Source organism: Pelmatolapia mariae, linkage group LG12, assembly GCF_036321145.2.
Source record: "Pelmatolapia mariae isolate MD_Pm_ZW linkage group LG12, Pm_UMD_F_2, whole genome shotgun sequence".
Lineage (NCBI taxonomy): Eukaryota > Metazoa > Chordata > Actinopteri > Cichliformes > Cichlidae > Pelmatolapia > Pelmatolapia mariae.
The window spans coordinates 20,026,717-20,050,554 of NC_086237.1; the positions used below are offsets into that span (position 1 = coordinate 20,026,717).

General features: G+C 39.2%; 1 protein-coding gene across 1 annotated transcript; it reads left to right on the top strand.

Annotated features, from left to right (window-relative positions):
• Nucleotides 1-10,287: 10,287 nt before the first annotated feature.
• LOC134638242 (arrestin domain-containing protein 3-like) lies at nucleotides 10,288-12,606 on the top strand. Its single transcript, XM_063488763.1, has 6 exons — nucleotides 10,288-10,531; nucleotides 11,011-11,068; nucleotides 11,192-11,339; nucleotides 11,629-11,725; nucleotides 11,807-12,063; nucleotides 12,244-12,606. The coding sequence occupies exons 1-6, from the start codon at nucleotides 10,288-10,290 to the stop codon at nucleotides 12,604-12,606; spliced, it is 1,167 nt and encodes a 388-aa protein (XP_063344833.1).
• The last annotated feature ends 11,232 nt before the right edge of the window (nucleotides 12,607-23,838 follow it).

Genomic DNA, 23,838 nt, shown 5'->3' on the forward strand with positions numbered 1-23,838 from the left:
GGAGAAACTGGTTTAAATACACTTCACTCCCTGTTTAGCACTAAATGGGAACATGGAAAGGTTACAGTTAGTTGGCCAACATATTCAAGTATTTACCAACTTGAATGATATTAGTACCTAGGATGAGGTAGATCCCAAACTGATTCCAGACAGGATGCTAAACTAATAATTGAAGAATATGAAATAAATGCTTAAAATTTCAGCAAAGGTACTGTAGTAAAACTGAAAAACAGTGTATTAGAATGAGTAACATCTAATACAAGTGCAATAGGTCTTATCTATTCTATTACATACAGCGCTTTTTAAAATGTTTAAGTTTAGGTGCAGCAGGATATACAAACAGCACTTACCAACATTGTGGCTGTGCACACATGCTTTCCATCATAAAGTGGCTCGCTAGTTATAGTTTGCATCCAGGTGGATTCAGTAAAGCCTTTATATGCATAAACTGTATTTGTTATGCAACTGCATGGGAATTCATTTGGTTCATAATTCATAGGCATGCACAGATACAGATTAGTTTTGCTGTATAGACCATGCTGCTATATTTTTTTTCCACTTCTGTATAATTGGTGTTTAATACCTGGAACCTGAGGGGACATGGTGATATAAATATGAAACTTTAAACATGCCCCGACTGCATTAGGAATGAAAGTTTCTTTTGTTTTTATTATGAGAGAGCACACTCCTGAGAGTCTGTCGCTACATGCAGCATCGGTTAGATAACAAAGCATGTGCGTCTTCTGCTTGTTAACTGGTGGAACAGAAACAAAAAAAACCATTTACTTTCTGCATTTTTTTTGGGTGGGCTGAGCCCATTCCTTTACACAGATTCCTAAAAGCTTGATCCGGTGTGCTTAATCCATCATTAGTGCAAGCTTCAACAATGTACTCGGGGTGGTGCACCACAGGATAGAAAGTAGGAATAGCCCAGTTGTCAAACACGCCCTCCCAACTGTGCAGCTTACATATGCTATGTTGATTATTATTTAATAATCTTATATAAGTATATATGAGTCACAATTCTACCTAGTGATTCACAGCTCAGCTTTATTAATGCAGTATACATTTTTTAATGAACTGAGTTTTAGCTGTAAATATTTCTCAGTTATTTCAGACTCCACTGCCTTTACTAAAAAGTTTTGATGGGAAGACATGCTGGGAAGATGGAAAATCCATGAAAACTCGTTGATGTCAACTACAGAACAATATATTTTTCAACAAGTGTCTTATCGAGTATTTCAATAGGGGCATTTAAATGATGTTGTGCAAAGTAAAATTACAGCACTGCAAATGGGGAAGGAGAGCAGAGAATACCATCGGGACTTTTGATATTAGCTAAAGGCCTGAAAGATGAAGTTCTGATGGTGAGTAGTTTGTGCTTTTAAAAAGACTTAAACCTTATTATCAGTTATGTTTAAAATGCGTAATCATATGTAATATGAGTGTATGAAAAAGCTGGACCACTGGAAATGACTGATAAATAATTAATTCTATAAATGAATGTTCTTGTTTTGTACAGTGGCCCTGTCTATTCAGTTTGTGAGGACCTGTGGTTATTGGGGTTCTCTCATTTTTTCCATGCTTATAGACATACAGACTCAAACAGTTCTCAGCTAATATGGGATTATAGCTTAAGTTAAAATAAATGTGTCCGCTCCCTTGAAAACTGACTGCAGTTGCTGTCCATGGTGCTGATCAAAAGCTGAAATGGTGTTACTGACATTTCTTATTCTGTGTCTGAGTGTGTGTCTGAGTGTGTGTGTGTGTGTGTGCTCCTCCTACACACACACACACACACACACACACACACACACACACACACACACACACACACACACACACACACACACACTCACTCACACACACACTCACTCACACACAGAGTGTTTGCTTTGGTACAATATTGTGTTAAGGTTCTAAAAAAATTGCCCCAGGGTATATCACAAAGCTGTTAGCAAAAGGGAGTGATAGAGTCCTTTATTTAATATACGTACCAGTTAATGTACGTCGATGTTTGTCTATGTAAGTGATTGAATGTACAATTAGTGTAAAGTTTTTACCTCTTTGAGTATAAATACATTTACTTTTCCACCAGTAGATGGCAACAGGTGTATAGAAAACAAAGCAAAGGGGTTTTTTTGTGTCTGTAGAGAAGGTTCAGAAATGTTTTAATTTAAAGTGTCTGAGTGTTTTTGAGAGAAATCTCATGGGATTCAATATATATGTGGTGTGAAATAAATGATGCATTCCATGCATGTACTAATTGGCTGAAGGTTTGGAGGCTTTTACTAAGCTTTATGTATCTGGTCCTGTGAAATGTGACTCACACATTTATATTTAAAGCTATCACTGGGAAAATGGATTCAGTTTTCTGTCTTTTAGTTAGTCAAATATGTGGAAACATAAAAAATGCCTTATTAATTTTCAGTGTGTTTAGAAAGCACGTTTAAAATGTCTGACATAAAGTGATAAGCGTGTGGTTTAACTTTGACCCAGTGTTTTGTGTTTTTGGACATTTGTAATCTTATTAATGAGTTGTTTTGACTTTGAGCAATTGACTTGTTTGTAGATTCTATTCATTATCTTTGCTTTCTTTGTGTTATTACATTTTTTATTTCCTGTTAATTCCCTACTATGTTATTTGAGATTTCCAGTAAAAAACAAACAAAAAAAACAGGTTCTTGTTCCCTTAGTCTTGTCTCTGTACTTCTTCCTTTAGTATCTTCTGTCATGGTTTTGGGAAATTTGACCCAGCATTCTGAGTTTTCTTCTGTTTTGGTGATTGTTATGTATTATTATTTAAGGTTCATTAGTTAGTCTTGAGTTTATTCTATGTTCTGAGTTCCTTGTATCCACTGTTTAGTTTCTTGTCTGTTAGAGTCCCCTTGTATCTTGGTGTCTCCTCTGTGCTGCCAGAATATGTCTGTCGTGTCATCTGTGTTTACATCTCTTGCTTCCTCGTTCTCAGACCCCAGTCATGCCTTTCTGCTTCCCTGCTTGTTTTTAACTCCATGTTCGTCCTGTTTGTCATATGTATTCATCTATGTATCCCCAGCCCGTAACGTCACTCTTCTTACGTGTCCCTCTCTGTTTCTCTCTCCCCCTTTTCCTCTGTCTCCTGTGACTATTTCCATCTTTCCCTCGTTTTGTCTCCTTCCTTTGTTTTCCTAGTCAATCCTGTTCTCATGTGCTTTCCTCCCTCCCGGCTATGTGTCTAACAGCGTATTTTAGTTGGAGTCTTGGTGTTTCCAGTTTTATTTTGACAGTCTCTTCTCTCATGTTCAGTTTTGCTTCCCCTATGTCGTTTTGTCTATTTGTTCCAGCTGTGTTTCCATGTTTCATGTTTCATGTTTCCCATTATTCATGTTGGGTTGCCTGTTTGCCTTGTATCATGTTCCAGGTATTCGTGGCTCTCAGGTACAGGTTTTCATTTCTAGTTTTAGTTTACCCAGTTTAGGTGATTGCTTTGCCTTGGACTGCCTTTGCCCTTTGTTTTGTATTTTTTCACCAGCCTTATTAAATGGCTCACTTTCTGTTAAAATGAAATTTTGTTCCATGTGTCTGTTTTTACGCTCCACACCTCTAACTCCACACAGTCTGCAGCGTCAGACTGTGACATCTCCCATGATAAGTCTGCCATATTATGTCTCCATTCTTGTTTACCTTCACTCTCCCCAGCCCATCTTGTGTTTCTCTCTCTCTGTCTGCCTCTTGGCCCTGTCTGTCATGTGTTTGTTTTTCTCTTCCTGCATCAGGTTGGTGTCTTGAGTCTGGGTCTTGATTGTCTGTTCTTCCTTTGTGTTTCCTGGTCTTAGTGTTATTCTCATTTTGGGTTCCAGTCAGTTTGTGTTTCTAATTTTCCTTTTGTATTTCTGTTTTGTTTATTTCCACCTCCTAGTCTCCAGCAAAATAAGGGCTCACTTTCAGTTTAACTACATGTCTGTGTTTGGGTTCTCACACTCAACTCCCCGAAACCTGACACTATGTGTGTGACTGATAGACATAATTTTAAAAAGCCTTTACACAGAAATATTTTGGAGCACTCAAAGTTGCACCATGTGAATTAAATCAATTTGAATTTCGTGCTTTTAGGCTTTGCACATTATTTGACTAACTTTGACATGTTTATTGGTATGCATTCTTTTTAATCTATTTTTAATGTGCAACAATAAAATAAAAATAAAACCTTCACTGTAACGTAAAACAAAAGTTACTGGTGGGTTAGGTTGCAAAGGTTACTCTCTGTTTAGTGTTGCAATAGCAACACTAAACAGAGAGTAACCTTTGCACAGAGTGGTTGGAAACTGTATGAAGCCACAAACACAGAAAGAGGTCAACTGTAAAAATAAAAATTACTTGGAAGACATCAGGTAGTACATCCGGTAGGCAAATTTTTATTTTCTCTGAGTTGTTTTGTCTGCATAAACTTTGTTTTTGATCCCAAGCAATGGTGAATTCCCTTAATCTGCAGAATTCATGGGTCCTCTTCTTGTAACTCCACATGCAGGCATTACCCAGATAGATACTCAGTTAAAAGTCCAAAGTGATTATGAGAGCCACCAAGATATCTATAAGGGCCACTCATTTAGCTGGGAATTGAGAACCGGTTCTAGTAGAAAAAAAGTTCCCAGTGGTCCAGTTCCTTCGAATTGTTAGTCTGCCTGGCTATCGATACCATTTAATGGTTCTTGCACTTCAGCTATAATCTGCTGCTTTCAGTTTGAGGAGGAAAATAGCACAATCTAGAGTGTGGATATGGACATTAATTTGCATGACACAAAAGGACAAGATAAATAGAAAAGTGGAAAACTGAAACAATGACATTATGCTGCTAAAACAACTTTGATTCCTTGCAAGCATCTGCAAAGACAGCATGCTAACACTAAGCTAGCCAAGAACCCAGAGTGAAACCTGAGTGAACGCCGAGCCTAGCAGCCAGAACCTTAGATTCAATAGGTAGTAAGCTGCAGGCTGCAGCCTCCCTTACAAATGACAAGATGGAGCGGCCACCTCCAGACACCTTTCTGACCGCTCCGCTTAGACTAGGCACCTTTTTAGTTGTTTACTTATTTATTGCTTTGTTTACATCTTAAAATCTTCTACTTTTATAGTCTACTACAGCAGATCACTTCTAACAAGGTTGCACATGTAATCTTGGACACTTTTAAACCCGACACTGGCGTTCGGAACAGACTGAGACAGCAGGTGCATCGCACATCACTGCCCAGTATCCTACTGGCTAACGTACAATCGCTGGAGAACAAGCTCAATGACCTAAGGGCAAGAGTCACCTTCCAATGACACATGAGGGACTGCAACATTCTGTGCGTCACTGAGACATGGCTGACCCCCACAGTGCCGTAAGTCCGTTGGATTCATTCTCTGTGAACGAGAACAAGTCAAACAAAGACCAAAAGGTGGAGGAGTGTGTCTCATGGTAAACAGAAAGTGGTGTGACGCCAGGAGCATTTCTACTCTCTCCAGTGGCTGCTCGCCCCATCTGGAATACCTGAGCATTAAGTGTCACCTTTTTTACCTGACCTGTGAGTTCACCTTGGTAATTGCCACGGTTGTCTACATCCCACCCCAAGCCGACACAGGTATGGCTTTGTACGAACTGCATGCTGTGCTGAGTTCGTTTCAAAACAATGACCCGTGAGCAGCCCTCATTGTAGCAGGAAACTTCAACAAAGCAGACCTCGGACAAGTCATGCCGAACTTTTACCAACATGTCACATGTCCGACGAGGGGGGATAGAATCTTGGACCATTGCTACACGCCACACAAGCAGGGCTACAATGCTGTTTGGAAAGTCTGACCACAACGTCATCTTCCTCATTCCTCAGTATAAACAAAACATACGTAGGGATGAAGTAACCACGAGGGAGGTGAAACACTGGTCTGTCCAATCAGAAGCTATGCTAAAGGACGCGCTCAACGACGTAGACTGGGACATGTTCAGAGCATGCACAGCTGACATCAACGAGTTTATGGAAGTAGCAGTAAGCTTCGTTAGCATGCTAGTGGAGGAGATCATCCCCACTGCAAGAGTTGTGACGTTCCCAAATCAGAAACCATGGGTGGACAGATCAATCTGCGCTGCAGTGAACGCCGGGACCGGCACTGCCGATATGAGTGCCTACAAAGTGCCTACTATCGGTGATAATGAAGGTGTTCGAGAGGCTGTTGAAGCACATCATCTCCTCCTCCATCCCAAACACCACAGATCCACTCCAGTTCACCTACTGACCCAACACATCCACAGGGGACGCCATCGCCCATGTCCTGCACACCACTCTCAGCCACGTGGACAGGAAACAGGGTAACTATGTGAGACTGCTGTTTGTTAATTGCAGTTCAGTGTTCAACACAATAGTGCCTGGTAGACTGTTCACAAAGCTGAGGGATCTAGGACTCAACAGCCATCTGTGTGCATGGGTGTTGGACTTCCTCACTGGCAGAACTCAGGTGTTGAGGGTGGGTAGGTGCATCTATGACAGCATCACCATCAACATGGGAGCGGCACAGTGGTCTGTACTCTCGCCACTCCTCTACTCCCACTATACTTCGGACTGTGTGGCCATCCATGGCTCCAATACCATTGTGAAGTTTGCTGATGACACAGTGGTGTTGGGCGCCATCTCCAACAACGATGAGATAGCCTACATGGAGGATGTGAGGAATCTGCCATCGCGGTGCCAGGATAACCACCTCCAGCTGAATGTCGGCAAGACCAAGGAGCTGGTGGTGGACTTCAGAAGGAGTCAGCACAGAGACTACAAGACTATTGTCATCAATGGAGCTCCAGTGGAGAGGGTTCGGTCCTTCAAGTATCTCGGTGTCCACATCTCCTCAGATCTGGCATGGCCTGCCTCCATTCAGGTTAGGCAGTGTCTGTGCCACCTCTGACAACTGAGGAAGTTCAGGGTCTCTCAAGTGATCCTCTGGACTTTCTATGCAGGGGCTGTGGAGAGCGTACTCACACAGAGCATCTCATCCTGGTATGTGAACAGCTGTTCTTTATGGATCAAAAAACTCTTTAGTGAGTGATCCGTATGGTAGAACGCTGCTGCAGGACTGCTCTCCCCTCCCTCAGGACATCTACACCAGGAGATGTTGGTCTAGAGCAGCTCAGATATTGAAAGACCCGTCCCATCCTGGCAACAAACTGTTTCAACTTCTGCAATCAGGCAGAAGGTTCCGGACCATTCGGGCAGGAACAGAGAGGAGTTTCTTTCCATATAATGCTACTTACTGCACATAATGTCCACATACTATATATATATTCACTTAATGTATATAATGTATAATCTCTCTTTTTGCACAGTCGAGGAGGATGTCAGGATACATTTCACTGCATGTTGTACTCGTATAACTTTGCATGTGACAAATAAAGAATCTTGAATCTTGAATTGAAGCTTACTACCCGTTTATGTTTCTAAAGTGGAATCACTGTCGCAATCACTTTTTGTGCTTGTTTTCATCTTTGCTTGACAGAGTAACATGGAAATAATGTAATCACTAGTATAGCAAATTACTTTTTACTTTTTCCACAGAGTAATTAAGTCATTCACTGCATTACTTTTAAGAAAGGTAATGTGCAATATGTATAATAATGACTTTTTTGAGTAATGACTGCAACACTGATCACAACAAAGAGGGGAAATAGCTCAACAAACATACACAAACATTTGACCCACAGCATGAAATTAATTTGCATAAATGTAATGTCTTTATTGCTGCTTAGCAATGTTGGTGACTCTCAAAACAGTGCCAATGAGAACCTAATGACAATTGATAAGAGAATCTATAAGGACCTGAATCGACAAGTGATATCAATAATGGAATCAGAATCTCTAAATTCTTATCAATTCCAATCCCTGGCCACTCATGTATGCACTCCCACCAGGTCTCCACTCTTCTCAGCTGGGTCATCCATAAGGAACTCTATTTTCATTTTCATAGTCTTTTTCTACTTTTCCTACATTGACATAGGTTAATATTACAATAATTTTTGCCTGCATTCAACTGCACATGCCTTGTTAGCTAACCTATGCTTGAGTTTACGAACACCTAGAGGGCACTCGTTCTCATGATGAATAAAAATGAAGCAGGCAAGATATTTTTAAATTTTTACATCATTAAGCTCTTGTATGCTACATAAAACATCAGTGGCAAACTTCATTTTACTTGCCTGGCATATAAAAGTATAGTTCATGTTTCCTTAGTGTTTAAAATTAGATCACATTTTCAGTCATGAACATTAACTTTAACACTCTAACACCAGACCAAAGTCTGCAGAAGGTGTCAACAACCACAACCTACACAGGTAACCCACAAATGCTGCCAACTGTGCTCTTTTCCTTTGTCTTCTCCTTCATAGTCACTAATGTTGTAATCACTATGTTGTAGAAGGCATGAAGCAGTGGTCCTTCTATTTCTCCTCACCCAAAGGTGCAGATATGAGGGCTACGTTGGTGGAACTGTGCAGATCTCCTCATACAATGACCTAGCACATATATGATCCTGGAGGAGCTGTACTACCTGCAGGCATCAACAAGCAAAGTGGCAAAAATCCAAACAAGAGAATTATCCATCAGGAGTGAAAAGGAGATAGAACAATGGTCTGCGTCATTACCTTTTCGTGGGTTTTCTTATTGTTGCCTCTCCGGCATCTTTTTTTTAAAACAAAAAAAAAATTTGCAATCGTTTATGCTTCCTAACTGTACAGACTGAGGACCCTGAAGTTGAACTAACTTTGTGCTAATTTGCGTCTTATACTACAGTGTAGCATTAGATGAATTGATTTGATAAAATAACAACAACAATTTGAAAAAAGTGAGGATTGGTATCCTCTTTGATTTCAGAAAAATAAAGCAGTTTTAATTCAAATATTGAATTAAAAGAACAATGGCATTGACAACATTGTAGTGTTTCCAAAAAACAAAACAAACAAAATGCTTACAATAGGCAGGGTGATTACAAGTAAACCACAGTTAAAAACCACACATCCACACACCAACTGACTCCAGAACCTATACTTAGAGCCCAGAAACTTATCTAGGCTTCAGCCTGCAAGTTGACAGCAAAACTTTTATTTCAAAGAGCTGTTTTGTGATCAGGAAACTGTGGGTATGAGAACTGAATTTGGTGGAAGTACAGTTTTTGACAGCGCAGTTAATTTTTTAAAAATAATAATAAATGTTTTTTACTTTAACTTAATGGGGGTGTGATTGATAGGAGATCACTGACTTGTGAACTGGTTTTGGTGGTACTACACTTCATGAAAACCTTTGTTCAGCCACTTGAAAACAAGAAAAAGAAAAAACTGACATAGGAAACAAAACAAGAACTGTTTCTAAAATCTCATGAGCAGTCTACAAGTTTCCCACCACACAGAGGTACAAAAGAGGCAGGAGTTTCCGACCACACACTAGGTCAGAGTTACAAAAAGAGGTATGACTTCAACAACCAACCCATACACAAGCATGCCTCATCTTACTATTATAAAAATTAAAGAAGAAGAAGAAGAAGAAGAAAGAAAATAGATAAATAAATGAAACCACACACAAATACATAACATGCTGATTTTATGGGCGTAACAAACGTGCAACATTTTCCCTCATTTGCATATTTTCTGACTTATAAGCAACAGAGCCTGCTGTAAACTCTTGTCAGCTAGTCTATAATGTTCTCATCAACTTTGTTGAATAAGCAGCCCAACAACAGAAACAACCCGACCAGATGCAATTTGCCTATGGAAAGATGATAAAATTATAAAGTTTTACTGACTATTAAACGTACTCTTTGATTATTTTCCACCTGCTTTTACTGCAACAGTATTAATTATATAAAATTATAATATAATTTTATTGTATAAATATTATATAATTATATTATAATTTTGGCAGAAATCCCACTAACTGGTTCAGTCTTTAAATGTTTCCGATAAACAATTTAAATTAGAATTATATGAATTACAGGATTGTGAGTGTACTGAGTTGATATTAATCAGCATTCAGTCACCTTAACTGTGGTTATTCATTATGCCGATCATCATATATATATATATATATATATATATATATATATATATATGTGTGTGTGTGTGTGTGTGTGTGTGTGTGTGTGTGTGTGTGTGTGTGTGTAATAAATGTCCCAAACCTTTTAGTGTCGGCTACAGTCCGAAATTACGGTGTCACTCACAGGGAGGAGCCTCCTGTCACACCATTCAGATCCGTTTATCAGTGACGGGAAACACATCGCATTTCACTCAGGTCTAAAATGTCTCCGATAAAGGACTTAAATGTGATTTACATAGCGACCAACGAAGATGATACTGTCTCTCCAGGAGATGTTATTGTAGGCGCAGTGATTTTTAGACTGACAAAAGACGTCAAAGTCAAGAGCGTTTCTCTGAAAATCAAAGGAGACGCTTTCGCACAGTGGTCAGACGGCGACACAAAATACTTTTCGCAGAGGAGATATTTCAAAGTGAAGAGCTATGTAGTTGAAAAAAGTCCTAAAGGTAAGTGGTTTACGCATTTTAAACTCGGACAGAGTTGTTTTGAAATTAAATGTTTCGGATGGGAATTTTGAAGCTTTAGAGTGAAGCAGGGGATAACGTGTAATGGTAACAATGATAAACGCAATGTGGGAATTATAAGATTTTTTTTTTTAAAGAAATCTTACTTTTAATAAAAGAGTAGTTTATGAAGTTGATAGTTTTTGAAAAGGTGTGCACATTTTTTTAATTTAAGTTAATTGTCTTTTGTAGTTATTGACAGATAAAAAATAAAACAAAAACAATTATCTATATCTATTAAAGCAATGAAATAAGTCATGATGTGATCATGACCACAAAAGTGCCGGACAATAGGAAGAAGTAAGCGATGAAGTAAACAGCACATTTTAATGGTCTGAATTAAATGAAAAGTAGTAAATCGTAAATCGTAAATATATCAATCTTGCTCTGTGTAGGAAAAGTTAAGCAAACTTGTCTTGCAGGCACTGTACTTCCCCAAGGGGTCAACAGTTTATTCTTCGCATTTAAACTTCCAGACTGGTAAGTGGAGATGTCTAGCCTCAAACATTAATACTGTGTCATAACTCCATAGTTTCCTTTTGCATAGTTATGACATTATTTTAATACAATTTTACACTGTTTTTATTTATTTTTTTGCTACAGTGACATGCCTTCATCCTTCCAGGGGAAAAATGGAAGAATTTCCTACATGTTGGAAGCAAAGATATCTAGGAGCTGGCATTGGTCCTCTGATGCACAAAAAGAGATCAAGTTTATGTCCAGGTCCAGTCCACACACTGTCCAAATGATGGTAAACACTGCTGTGATATGCTATAAATATTTAGAATGTGTGCTGTAAATGCTAAATGAAAAATATTTAAGACAAAATCTTATATGATTTAAAAACATAAATGTCCTGTTACAGTTTCATATGTTTCATTAGGAGTCGCCAGTTGTAACACAGGGAGTTCTGTGTTTATGATGTTTACCAGGATCTGGTCTTAAGTTTACAAAAAAAAGGAAGTAGATTTTTCTGCATTTTGGTCATTTCAGGAATTAAGTTGCCCTGGGAAAACGTTTATCTGTATGTTCTATTACAGCAGCCGCAATCTGGTTCAGTGAGTAAAAACATGGGTGGTCGCTCCAAGGGACAGGTCCAGATGTCTGCCACTATTAACAGAGGTGTTTGTTCTCCAGGTAAAATATCTGCAACATGAAAAAAACAAATGTTGATAGATTTTAAAAACGCAATTTATTGCTATGATTTGTTTTTGACAGGAGAAACTTTATCTGTTGTTGCCAAAATATGCAACTCCTCTTCCAAGGAAATGAGACCCAAATTCAAACTTCAACAGAAAATAGTGTACAGCTGCAAGAAACATACTAATCCCACCTCCAAGACTCTGTGCAAAATGGTTGGGGACACTATCAGTCCAAACTCAGAGCAAACTGTGTCCTGCAAAATTAAGATTCCTGGTGACATTGCCCCCACTCTCCATAACTGTGATATTATCTCAGTTGAATATTATGTCAAGGTATGAAACAATTTCATAGTGATGTCACGGTATCTTATCAATGAAACTCCTTCATTTGTAAACTATCATGGGTAAATAAGCAACAGGAAATATGTGTCTTGACTCAGTATCTTTACAACTATATAACAGATAATAATCTTTATTTAATCATTTTGTTTTCCATTTCTGACTGTTTCCCAGGTGTATCTGGACATTAGTTTTGCCTTTGACCCAGAAGTGACGTTTCCACTGGTCATCCTTCCTTCCAGACTTGCTCCCATATGGCCCGATGAGACTTTAGGACAATCTGTGGGGGAGGGTGGGGCAGCCAAGGCGACCAGTTACAAGGTACATGTTGTACCTACAGGCTCAGGTGCTTGCCAATACCCCACCCCCGATCCCCCTCAGGATGATGACATAAAAGGGGGCAATTATAACCAGTTGCCTCAAGATGCTACTTCACTGGGGTCCTCAGCTCCAGCTTTCACAGTGGATTCAGTGCAGCAACCAGCTATTCTGCAGGGAGAACCATCTCCATTATTTACTTCCATTTACCAGCATTAGAATGAGTGATTGTAGAAGCTGAACTGGATTAAGTGAATAGGCTAAAGATTAACAATAAATGCCAGGTACCTGTTAAACAGAGTAGTGAAAGTTCTGAAAATCAGAAGTGAGACACAAAAGCATGTGTGTGGCTTCGCTGGGTGTTGAAACGAGAGCACAAAGCAATTCAAATGTGTGTACAAAAGTGATGGTGTTTTCCTGTGGAATATTTTATCAGACAGGCCCCTGCAAAAAGTGATCAGGAACTATGAATGTGCATCGTGTTCTGCGCCCAATCTTGTGCCGTGTCTCCTGTACAGTACAGAATGTGTTCAGCTTGTCAAATTTACATAAATCTTCAGCAGTGTGACTCTGAAGTGTTGTACTGTATGTTTGTGAGTTTTCTCCCCAACATACACAACAGTGTTGATGAAGCAGAGGAAGATGCTAACCACCGGTTAGAATCGGTTAGAAGGTAGAAGTTACCATAATTTTTGGATTATAAGGCGCATTAACCCATTAAAGCCGGTCGGAGCGGGCACGCTCCGTTTTGCGTAACTATTTTTAAATCCCGGTATAACTGCAACCGCGTAAGCTAGCGCAATAATTTTTTTTGCATATGAAACCGGAGGAGTTGTACTTACATCTTATGCCATCAGCTTGTCCTAGGTCACGGTTTCCTTCCACATATAGCTTTGCAAAAATTGCATAAAAACCACTTGCAGCAACAAAAACATAATATTCCAGAAAACACCCTTTGCCAATCCGATCAGCTGTTCGTAACACTTCCTACACTGGAATAGACATCAGCGCGAACTATCGCATGTCCGCCATTACCTCCCCGAAACCGGGAGTGACGTCATTTTCGCGGAAATGTAGGGTTTTTTTTTTTTACCTTCAGAGCCTTATAAGCCTATACTGGTGTTTTTAAAAGTTATGTTTGACTTTATGACTTTCTGAATAGTTTCTGGGATGCTTAGAACTCAAATTGCACTGCTGGAAATAATTTATTTTGATGCATATGCTGTTTTTTTGCAAATTTGCATTACAATATTTATTTTAGTTTTTCCTGCAGTATATAAAAATTGGTGTATTTCAAAAATAAAACTATGAAGACACTCAAAATAAATTTCCTGTGGTGGGAAACTATTTTGTGCAACTATTTTGTATTTACAGTTTTGAGGGATAAGCCTCTTAAATTTCTCTAACTAGAAATATATGTTAAAAAAACAAAAACAATTTTAATTTTTTTTGTAGTTTATTGCACTTTTTTGCAATTTATGTAATTACTATGCACTTAATGCATACATATTATTAAAATTTGGGCTATAATGGTTGTATTGATGTATAGCAACTTGAAATGCTCCCAAAAATGGCACTACAGCATGTAAAAATATAATATAAGCTCTGGCGGACTTGGTTCTATGGTAGGTCTTAAAGGGTTAAGTGAAACAAAACAGTCAGATAAGTCTAATTTTACTCAAATCATTCTTCTTGCTTCCTCTACTTCTGTAACATTGATTCATTAATGTTGAATTCTCTTGCAGCTGCTCTATTCCCATGTTCTAGACCTGAAAACAGTGTGTAGTGAGGGGTTTTACAGCCTTAAAACATCTAAAATAATTGTAAAAATAAAGTTGTCTACTTCGCGGATTTCACTTATTATTTAGTTATTTTTAGAATGTAACTCCCGCGATAAACAAGGGAACACTGTATAGCTAAGTTGCAGTGGTCAATCACCTCTGATAAAGCATGTATTTTTATTTCATTCATTATAATTTTTTCTTCTTTCACAAATTTATCCCAAGGGTTTTATACTTTTCTTTTCTTTCTTTCTTTTTTTTACTTTTTGAATCATATTTTTAATCATCATTGTAATCTTTGCTTATTTTTTAATCATGTTATTTATCTATTTTTTATTTTGAAACTCGTTTTCTGTAAACCTGAAATGTAAATTTATTTTTCTAGAAAGTACTTTTGATTGTCTCCTGTTGTTTTAAATGAGCAAAGTACATTAAACTGACTTTCTGTATACCTCTTGTGTGCTAAGCATGTCTTATTGCTGACTCTCTCATCTTGCTCTTTCTTATGCTCTCTTTCTCTCTCTTGTTCTCTATTATCCACTAATTTTCTTGTAGGAAATCTATATATTATACATTTATAATCAGCTGTCAGAGGAGAATTTGGGGTCTTTTAGTAACTAAAACTGTCTTGTTAAACCTTGTTAAGAATTGAAATGTTCCTAATCAGTAAAATGAAGGAGTACTTTTAATTTAGAATTTATCTAAAAAATGTCCAATTCTATACAGATAGAATTGAAGTAGTATCAGAACAGCAGGAGGTGATTATAAATTTTGAAAGAATAATTAAGCCTAGACTAGATATAGTCGGGAAGTGGCAAAAGGCCTCTTGACAGCCACTTGGGTGGTCTCAGAATCTCATCTCTGTAGTTCACAGATGATGTGGTTCTGTTTATCAGGTGGTGGCCTCCAGCTGACACAGTGGTTGGCAGCCACTCCAGTGTGAGAATTAGCACTTCCAAGTCTGAGGCCATGATCCTTAGCTGAAGGGGGGGGGGGGGGAGATCAAAGAGAAGAGAAAGCTGAGTGTAAAAGCGAGGCTCTAGATTTACTGTCCTCCACTCTCACCTATGGTCATGACCTTTATGTTTCTTTGTGCGGTCAGACATACAAAGACATGGTGGTATGATTTCAGAACCAGCCAAATACATATACCTATACCATCTGTTATTTCGAAAATAAATAAATGAATAAAAGTACAACCACACTACCTGCTGCAGCTGCTTTTTGGTGATGTGTTGCTCTCTCTTCCTCTTGGTTAAGATCATTATGTGAAGTCAGACCATTACTGACATATTTTGGGCAGTGAAAGCATATTCTGTACTAGGTCCCAAGAGACAACCTGCATTTTTAAACAAACAAAAAACAGAAATAATGCTCAGTCCATCAGAATCATGAAAATGAACATTAAACACTGCTGAAATGCTGTTAAATTGTACTCTATTTCTTAACAGCAAACTGTTGAAGACATAATTGTGTAGTTCCACAGGAGTTTGTGCTCGGACCAATTCTGTTTATTTTATACATACTTCCCTTTGGCAGTATCATGAGAAGCAGTATCATGTGAAGTAGAGTGGAGTACATGAAAAGTGACACATTATTATTTTTTATCTGCTCGTATAAAGCATTGGACAGTTTAAGAAAAACAAAAATTCATTCAAAATGTTTTCCATTTTTATAAAATAGCAAACCTTTCATTTAAATTTACAGAAGCATAAAGTATAATTCTCACTGAAATTTACTAGAGCTGAATTATAATGTGATGAAAATAAGACAAGTCACGTTTCACCACTTGTATATACAAAACATTTTGTTTGTATTGCATACTATTTCCAAAAGTGAATCCTCAAATAAAGCACTCAAAAAAGATGCTTTTATGTACTTCATGGTACATACTGTCATCACAAAAAGGCTAAGGCATTAACACTTGGTAAGTTTTTTAAACACTAGAGTTATATGAGCTGTTTTCATACACGAATGTCAGACAACGGTGCAAATGTGTGTCATTTCAAAGTCTTTCTTATATGTAGCACAGTTCACTTAACCATGATGTGATTAAGTGGTTGTGACTTTTGCCTTGTTTTCAGAGAAAATAGGTCTGCAGGTGTCAATAAACCACAAAGCAGCTGCAGTTCTTGTATTATGTCACAACTATGAAAGCTGCATTGGTTAAACAAGGTTGTCAGACTAATATAACAGTAGTAATGACAAGTAAAAATGTGTCCAGAGGCCTCTGAACTCAGATGGCAGAACCTCTCGAGTTAGCGTTTTTCAGAAAAAACAAGGAAAAACAAGATCTGTTTGGGTTCTTGGCAAGGTAAAGCCATGCTAGTATCACAAGCACAATACTTATTATTTTAGTTAAAAAAACCACATTTGTATGGCTTATTTGGTATGTTAAAAATACACAATAGTAGCAGTGTAGATTAAAAGTTTACAGTTTTACTGCAGTTTATGTTCAGTGCCACCATATTGGATTGCTAACCAGACTCAGGGCGGACCATTTCTGACCCAAGAGCAGACAGAGGCGAGGAGACAAAACTGGACTTAACAAAAGGCGAGCCTTTATTTAGGGCTGAAAACTCACGGAAAAAAACAACAAAGTAACTGAGGGAAAACCTGAACATAGACTGGGAAACTATGACTCTTACTGTGATTTTATACTATGACTTACTAGGACTTGACTGGGAAACCGTGACAAGGAGTAGGGGAAATAACACAGACAACGCGACACTGAACACAGCAAGACTGAGGACTAAATACACACATGAGGTGATCTGGGGAATTGGAGACACATGAGGACACAGCTGACTAGAATGAAACATAATGACAACACAAGGGAGAGTAAAACTAAATGCAGTGAACAAAGAACACCAGACTCTTTCAAAATAAAACAGGAAACACGGCGACATAGACATGAAACGAACTTGACAACAAGAGAGACAGACATGACACATGACAGGTAGGCGCATGAACCAGGGAGGCTGAGTACAGGGGGAGATGACAAAAGGAATTTAAGAAACAAAGGACGAAATAGCAACCTGGAAATTAACTAGATGAGCCAAACTGAAACTAGAACACCAATGAATACAAAATGATACATTAAAAACCCACATACTGGGTCACAAGACCCAGTACCATGACAGTAATTTCAAAAAATTTGAATGAAAGTAGACCAGTTTTATAGTTAAAACACTTGCAATGTAAAAAGACAACAATATTTAAAGAAATATTAGGGGAAAAGTACTTACTGACATTGGGAAATCTGTGCAGAACTAAGAAGTGTGTTTTGAATGTTGACTAACGTTGCAGTTACTGGCACGTACATTATAGTAAGAAGATATTTGAACTATTGCAATAGCTCTGAAATGATTCATACAAAAGAAAAGATGGATAAAAGGGAGACTGAAGGGGTTAAATAGCAAACGTACATTTGAGAACACAAACTGAATTAAATAATCAGCAGTAAATTATAAATATATCAGTCCAGTTTGGGCAAGGTGCTTTTTTAAGGTCTCTACAGGGAAAGATAAAACAAATTCTTTTGCAGCTACTTCACTTCCCAAAGGGGTCCAAACTTTTAGGTTCAGGCTTAAAATCCAAGAGGAGCAAGTGGGAATTTCTAGATACCAGCATTAATGTCGTGTCATATTTTTTGTAAATATCTAGATTCTCCTCTGGTTCTGTTTTACAGGAACATGCTTTCATCCTTCCAGGGGAAACATGGAAAAGTTGTCTACAGGGTTGAAGCAAAGATCTCAAGGACAGGCGATGGCCTTTTAAAATACTACAAAAAAAAAAGTCCTTCCTACAAACTGCTCAAATGATGGTAAACACTGCAGTGACATATACAATAAACTGGATATTAGGAAAGTGTGCTATAACTTTTAAAATGAAATGTATTTCTGATAAAATTAAAAAATATACCATATAAAAATAGTACAATATAAAAACCAGTTAGCTGGTACACCTTTCTTCTGCATTCCCCATGAGGTATTATGTTAATCTAGTAAAGTAATAGAAGAGTGGCCCCTCCAAGGAAAACATTCAAATGTCTGCTTCCATTAACAGAGGAGTTTGTTCTCCAGGTAAAGTATCATGCTTGAGCTACCAAATGTTGTTACATTTATTAATTTAGTTTACTGCTATAGTTTTTTTCGACAGGTGAAATCTGTTTTTGCCAAAATCTGCAACTCCTTTTTCAAGGACATGAGGCTCAAATTGGGACTTCAGCAAAAAATAATGTATGGTACCAAAAGCCACAGTAAAACCAGTGAGAGTACTCAGTTCAAAATGATCTGGGAGACCATCCATCCAAACTCAGAGCAAATAGCCTCCTGCCAGTTAAAGATTCCTAACGATGCCATTCCCACTATCCATAACTGTAACACAATCTCAGTTCAGTATTACACCAAGGAATGAAAGTGATGTTACATTACCTCATAAATGAAACTACCTTTGTTTGTAAATATGTTGCAGAGTGTAGCATGGTGGAGAAGAACAGTCAGAAGGCTGCAAGCAGGATGAAGGACAGGTATGATGTTCAAGCTAGAGCAGCTCCATTGCTCCCAGGAGAGTGTTTTAGTCCATAGAACAAGAAGAGACAAGGTAAACTGGCAGCACATCGGCAGGAAGAGATCCAAATCATAGTCAGTCAGCCAAGCCCTACAAATCCAGTTTACAGAATTTGGAAGGTAAGGATGGTCCTGTCAGAGTGGTTCATCGCAATCATCTGCGCTTATGCACTTTTCTACCATCAGATAACTATGCAACAAGAGGTGGCATCCCGGAACCAGAGACTACAGCCACAAATTATATAGCAACAGTCTCGGATCAGTGGTTGCTTTTACGGAGCACGGCACAGCAGAAGCCAGGGCTAGTTCACTATCCCCCCTCTCACTAATCGGTCCCTACTGCTCAGGAGGGTCTTAGGAGATCTGCCCATGAGAATTTTGGGAAACCCCAATCTCGATATATTGAACAGAGTACCCGAGGACGGGCTATAGAAAAAGTTGGGGTGTGTGTTGCAGAGTGTAGCATGATGGAAAAGAATGCAGAGAATCCTCCACTGAACATTTGGGTTGGGATTATTATTCCTTTTTTTTTTTTTTTTTTTTCTTTTTACTAATTGCATGCTTTGGTGTTTTTGTGTCTTTTGTGAGGAGTGGAGAGTCTACTCTAGTCCAGCTGCCAGCTATTTGGAGTTGAGTACAGGGAGTACTGATTGGGAAGGATTTGAGGTACAGGTATATACAGGTAACAATGTACAGAATATGTATAGAAATTTAAAAAAAAAATTGTACGGAGATATATATAAAATGTACAGGGTTATGTATAAAATCTACAGAGCTATGTATAAAATGTACAGTAAATAAACAAGCTGGTGAGTAAGATGACCAAACAGAATGTTAAGCTGCATTATAGAGTCTGACAGCTGCTGGTAAGAATGACCTGCGGTAGCGCTCCTTCCTACACTGTGAGTGTAAAAGTCTACTGCTGAACGAGCTGCTCAGTGCTCGTACAGTCTCATGCAGGGGGTGGGAGGTGTTGTCCAGGATGGATGTTAGCTTAGACAACATCCTCTCCTCCCCAACCTGCTCGACAGTGGACAGCGGACAGTCCAGGACAGAGCTGGCCCTCCTGACCAGTTTGTTGAGTTTCCCCCTGTCCCTCTGCCATTCCACCACTCCAGCAGACCACAGCATAGAAAATAGCAGACGCAACGACAGTGTCATAAAATGTCCCTGAAGGATCTCAGCTGAAGGATCTCAGCCGTGTAGCAGGTGGAGACAACTTAGACCCTTTTTGTAAAGTGCATTTGTGTTTGTGGACCAGTCCAGTTTGTTATTGAGGTGAACACCCAGGTATTTGTACTCCTCCACCGTTTCAATGTCCAAACCCTGGATTTTCACTGGTGTAATAGGGGGTGGCTTCTTGCTGAAGTCAATCACCAGCTCCTTCGTCTTGCTGGCATTGATGCGAAGATGGTTCTGTTTGCACCAGCTGACGAAGTCATTGATGACCCCCCTGTATTCCAGATCATTTCCCTCCAACACCCGACCCACAATGGCGGTGTCTTCTGAGAACTTCTGGAGATGGCAAGTGTCGGTGTTATAACTGAAGTCTGCAGTGTACAGGGTGAAGAGGAAAGGGGCGTGTACTGTTCCTTGTGGGGCCCCCATGGGGGGCAGTAGAGTCGTTGAAGGAAAAGGAAAAGGGAGGCAGGTGAGGTGCATTTGATGTCCCCGGTGCTATGGGTGGTTCCAGAGAGGTGTGAAGAGTTCTGCTGGATGGGGGAGGGAAGGGCTACTGAATCAAACCTGTTAAAAAACTGGTTCAATCTGTTAGCCAAAACCTGGTCTCCAGACTCTGGACCCCCTCCGCTCACAGTGCTCCATCCAATGATGGTGTTCAGTCTGTAGCTGTCCTTTCCCCTCCTTATCTCTCTCCTTAGCTCCTTCTGGACTCTCCTCATTTCCTCTCTGTTTCCAGATCTGAAAGCCCTCCTTTTCTGCTTCAGCAGGGTCCTCAGATCTGAAGTCAGCCATGGCTTGTTGTTGGAGTAACACCCTTGGAGTAACTTTCCTGGTTGGTAGAGTGTTATCCAAGCAGAAGTTGATATAGTCTGTTAAGCAGGTGGTTAGTGTGTCGATATCCTCCCCATGTGAGCTGCATAGCACCTCCCAGTCTGTAGTTTGGAAGCAGTTTGAAAATAATCTAATGATGCTGGAGGGAGGACTTGTTTGAATTAGGATTCATGTAGATCTGCTGGGATAAAAATACTGGATTGGAGACCCTCTGTGCTCAAGGAAAGGAAATTGGTCAAGATTTGGAGAAGTTTGAGCTTGAGAGCGGAAACCCCAGGAGCTGGTGTAGAGACCCACCCTCTAACAACACCAGGCCTGATAAGGTGGGTGGAAAGTCTTTCTCAGGAAGATGCAAGATTGATACGTTTTTGGCTGCTTGTTCTTCCGAGTGACCACCTTTTCTTGTTTGTAACCAGGCTAACAATCCTGACAGTGGCGGCTTTGGGCCTTGGATTCCAGGCCAGAGTTGTCTTCAGCCACTAGTCTGACTTGGAGGGGAAAAAATAAATCTTGTGTACCCCATTGCAGTGTGAGTGTGGTGGTTTCTTACTGGTCAGTATTAGAGCTTGCTACGCTCTTGTACAGAGGGTACAAATATTTGCAAATAAATGATAGACACAGAAAATGTTTTAACTTATTTATTATTAAAAATGGTATGCAAAAATAACTACAAAAGGGCACAACAACATGAATTAAATTATTGTATTAATTTAATTATTATTATTGCTGAATGGCAGCCTCACCAGGCTGAATGGCAGCTGAGTGACATCACTTCCCTTGTCCTTACCTATTGGATTTGATCCTGTACCCAGGATTTGTCAGTACCCCACTTCAGATCGTGCTCGGCATGCAAGCACACTAAGTGGTGACCAGTGGCCACAAGCTGCTCCACAAGGGTTCTGAGCTCCAGTTTTCACACCACCTTCAGTGTAATATCCAGGACCTGATGCTCTGCCACAATTTCCGCAGGGGGCCTCCATTATAAGCCTCCATTTACCATCATTAAAATGAATCACTACAGAAGCTGAAGTGGATCTGGTAAACAATTAAGCTAAATATAAACAGCAAGTGAAACCTCAAAAGTCACAGTTTAACAGGTTAGTGAAGGAGACTAGAAATCTGGTCACCAATTGTTTGTTGTTGGACATGCCCCCATCTGGTTTGAGGTCAATTGGTAGCCTTTCAGCTATTGTTACACAAAGTGACTCTTCTTTTATTGAGTGTTTCAGGGGTAAATTAAAAAAGTATTTTCACATGTTTAATTACAGAAAGTTCCATCATCTTCTGCCCTTTTTAGGTGGAGCTGGCCTGACAGGACCTGTTTTATTCCTAGTGTTTTCTTAGTTTGGTTTTATAGATGATTTTCTTTTCTTATTTTTGGCATACTTTTATTTTGAAATGTTGTTGCTTCCTATCTGCAGTTTTTCTGCTTTTTAAATGCCTTGGGCTTTTTCTAAAGTGACCAGGAACTCTCTCCCTGATGGAAAAGGACCTCCCCCTTTTTCTTCTGCTTTTCACTCTTCTTTCTTTATGTATGGTACAAAGGAAGGTGAGAGAAATAAGAGGCATGGGTACTAATGGAGTGAAGCACGCCGTCATCAGGAGACTTTGAATTGGATGAGGATGCATCCTGTGTGGGCTAATGGGCTATTGTACTCAGTGTTAAGAAAGACAAGCAGTAGAATCCATTTTGATTTGATTTTGCAGGCAATACCCTGAAGCAAAAGGATAGCCAAGTAAATGACTCAGTAGGGGGAAGGAGACTGTTATTTAGGTTCTTGAAAGCAACCAAATTTTTCTCCAGAACTGGACTTATAAGGAGAACTGACACAGTAAAAGGTCGGTGACTGATTAAAGAATCATTAGGAAGCAGCAATACAATATAAATACACACACATAGTACCCAAGTAAACACCAGTGAAGAAGAACACGGGCACTGAAAGAGAGAGGGCTAAGTACAGGGTGGGCACAATGGGCAGCACATTGAACACATTTTATAAGTGGTCAGAAACGTGTAAATAACTCATGAAAGAATAAAGTTACACTGAAACCAAGCACACCATTGTTTTTCTTGTGACATTACCAATAAGTCTGATGTGTCACATGGCCCTCTTCCTATTGAAAAAACAAAAGTTGTATCCAAGATGGCCGACTTCTAAATGGCCACCATGGTCACCACCCATCTTGAGGAGTTTGCCCCCTCACAATTACTAATGTGCCACAAACAGGACTTTAATATCACCAACCATTCCCATGTTATTATGGTGTATCCATAAAAATGGCCCACCCTGTAGAGCAAGGAAAAGCAGCTGTCAAACAAGGTAATGATGGTAATGACATTCCCATTCGGAAAACAGGAGCCAGTTTACATTTCTTAGCTGAGTTACGTGACAAGAAGGTTGATTGTTTGTGTATGCCTTTGCTAGGTGCTGAGCCAGTGATGAAATAGAACCATTAGGTGGTACATCTGGCACTCCTTGCTAGATGTCTACTAGCAGTGTTTCAGCTGTTGTTACACAAAGGAACTCAAAGCTGCATACAAAAACGTTTTGGTGGTACAATAAGATTAATCTGACCAATTATGGACCAAACGTGTTTAATCAAAAGAAAGTTTTAGTATCTGCCTCATTTTTATAGATGAGTCTGGTCAGAACCCTACATAAAGTGGTCAGAGATTATCACCCAAGTACTGGCTTAAGGTTTCTGAAAGTGGTTGTAAAGACTCACCTTTCAGCACACTCACTCACTTCGCCAGATTCACCCTGTTTACTTTCCTCACCTTTGATTGGGTGTGGTGCTTGCCCTTAATTGCACTCACCTGTCACACGTTATATAAGGACTGCACTCACCTACAATTCAGTCTTTCTTCACTTCCACATGGGGCGGCAGCTGAGGTGAAGTTTTTTGGGTCTCCTGAGTTCACATATTATTTTAAGTTAATGAATGACTTAAATCACACTTTGTTTCGTTTCAGAGTTGGCAGTCCATGTGTGTCATTTAATACTGATTATTCAAATAAAATGACAAACCTGGAAGTAATTGATGATTGTTCATTGTCATTCTGACCGGATGAACCCATGATGATA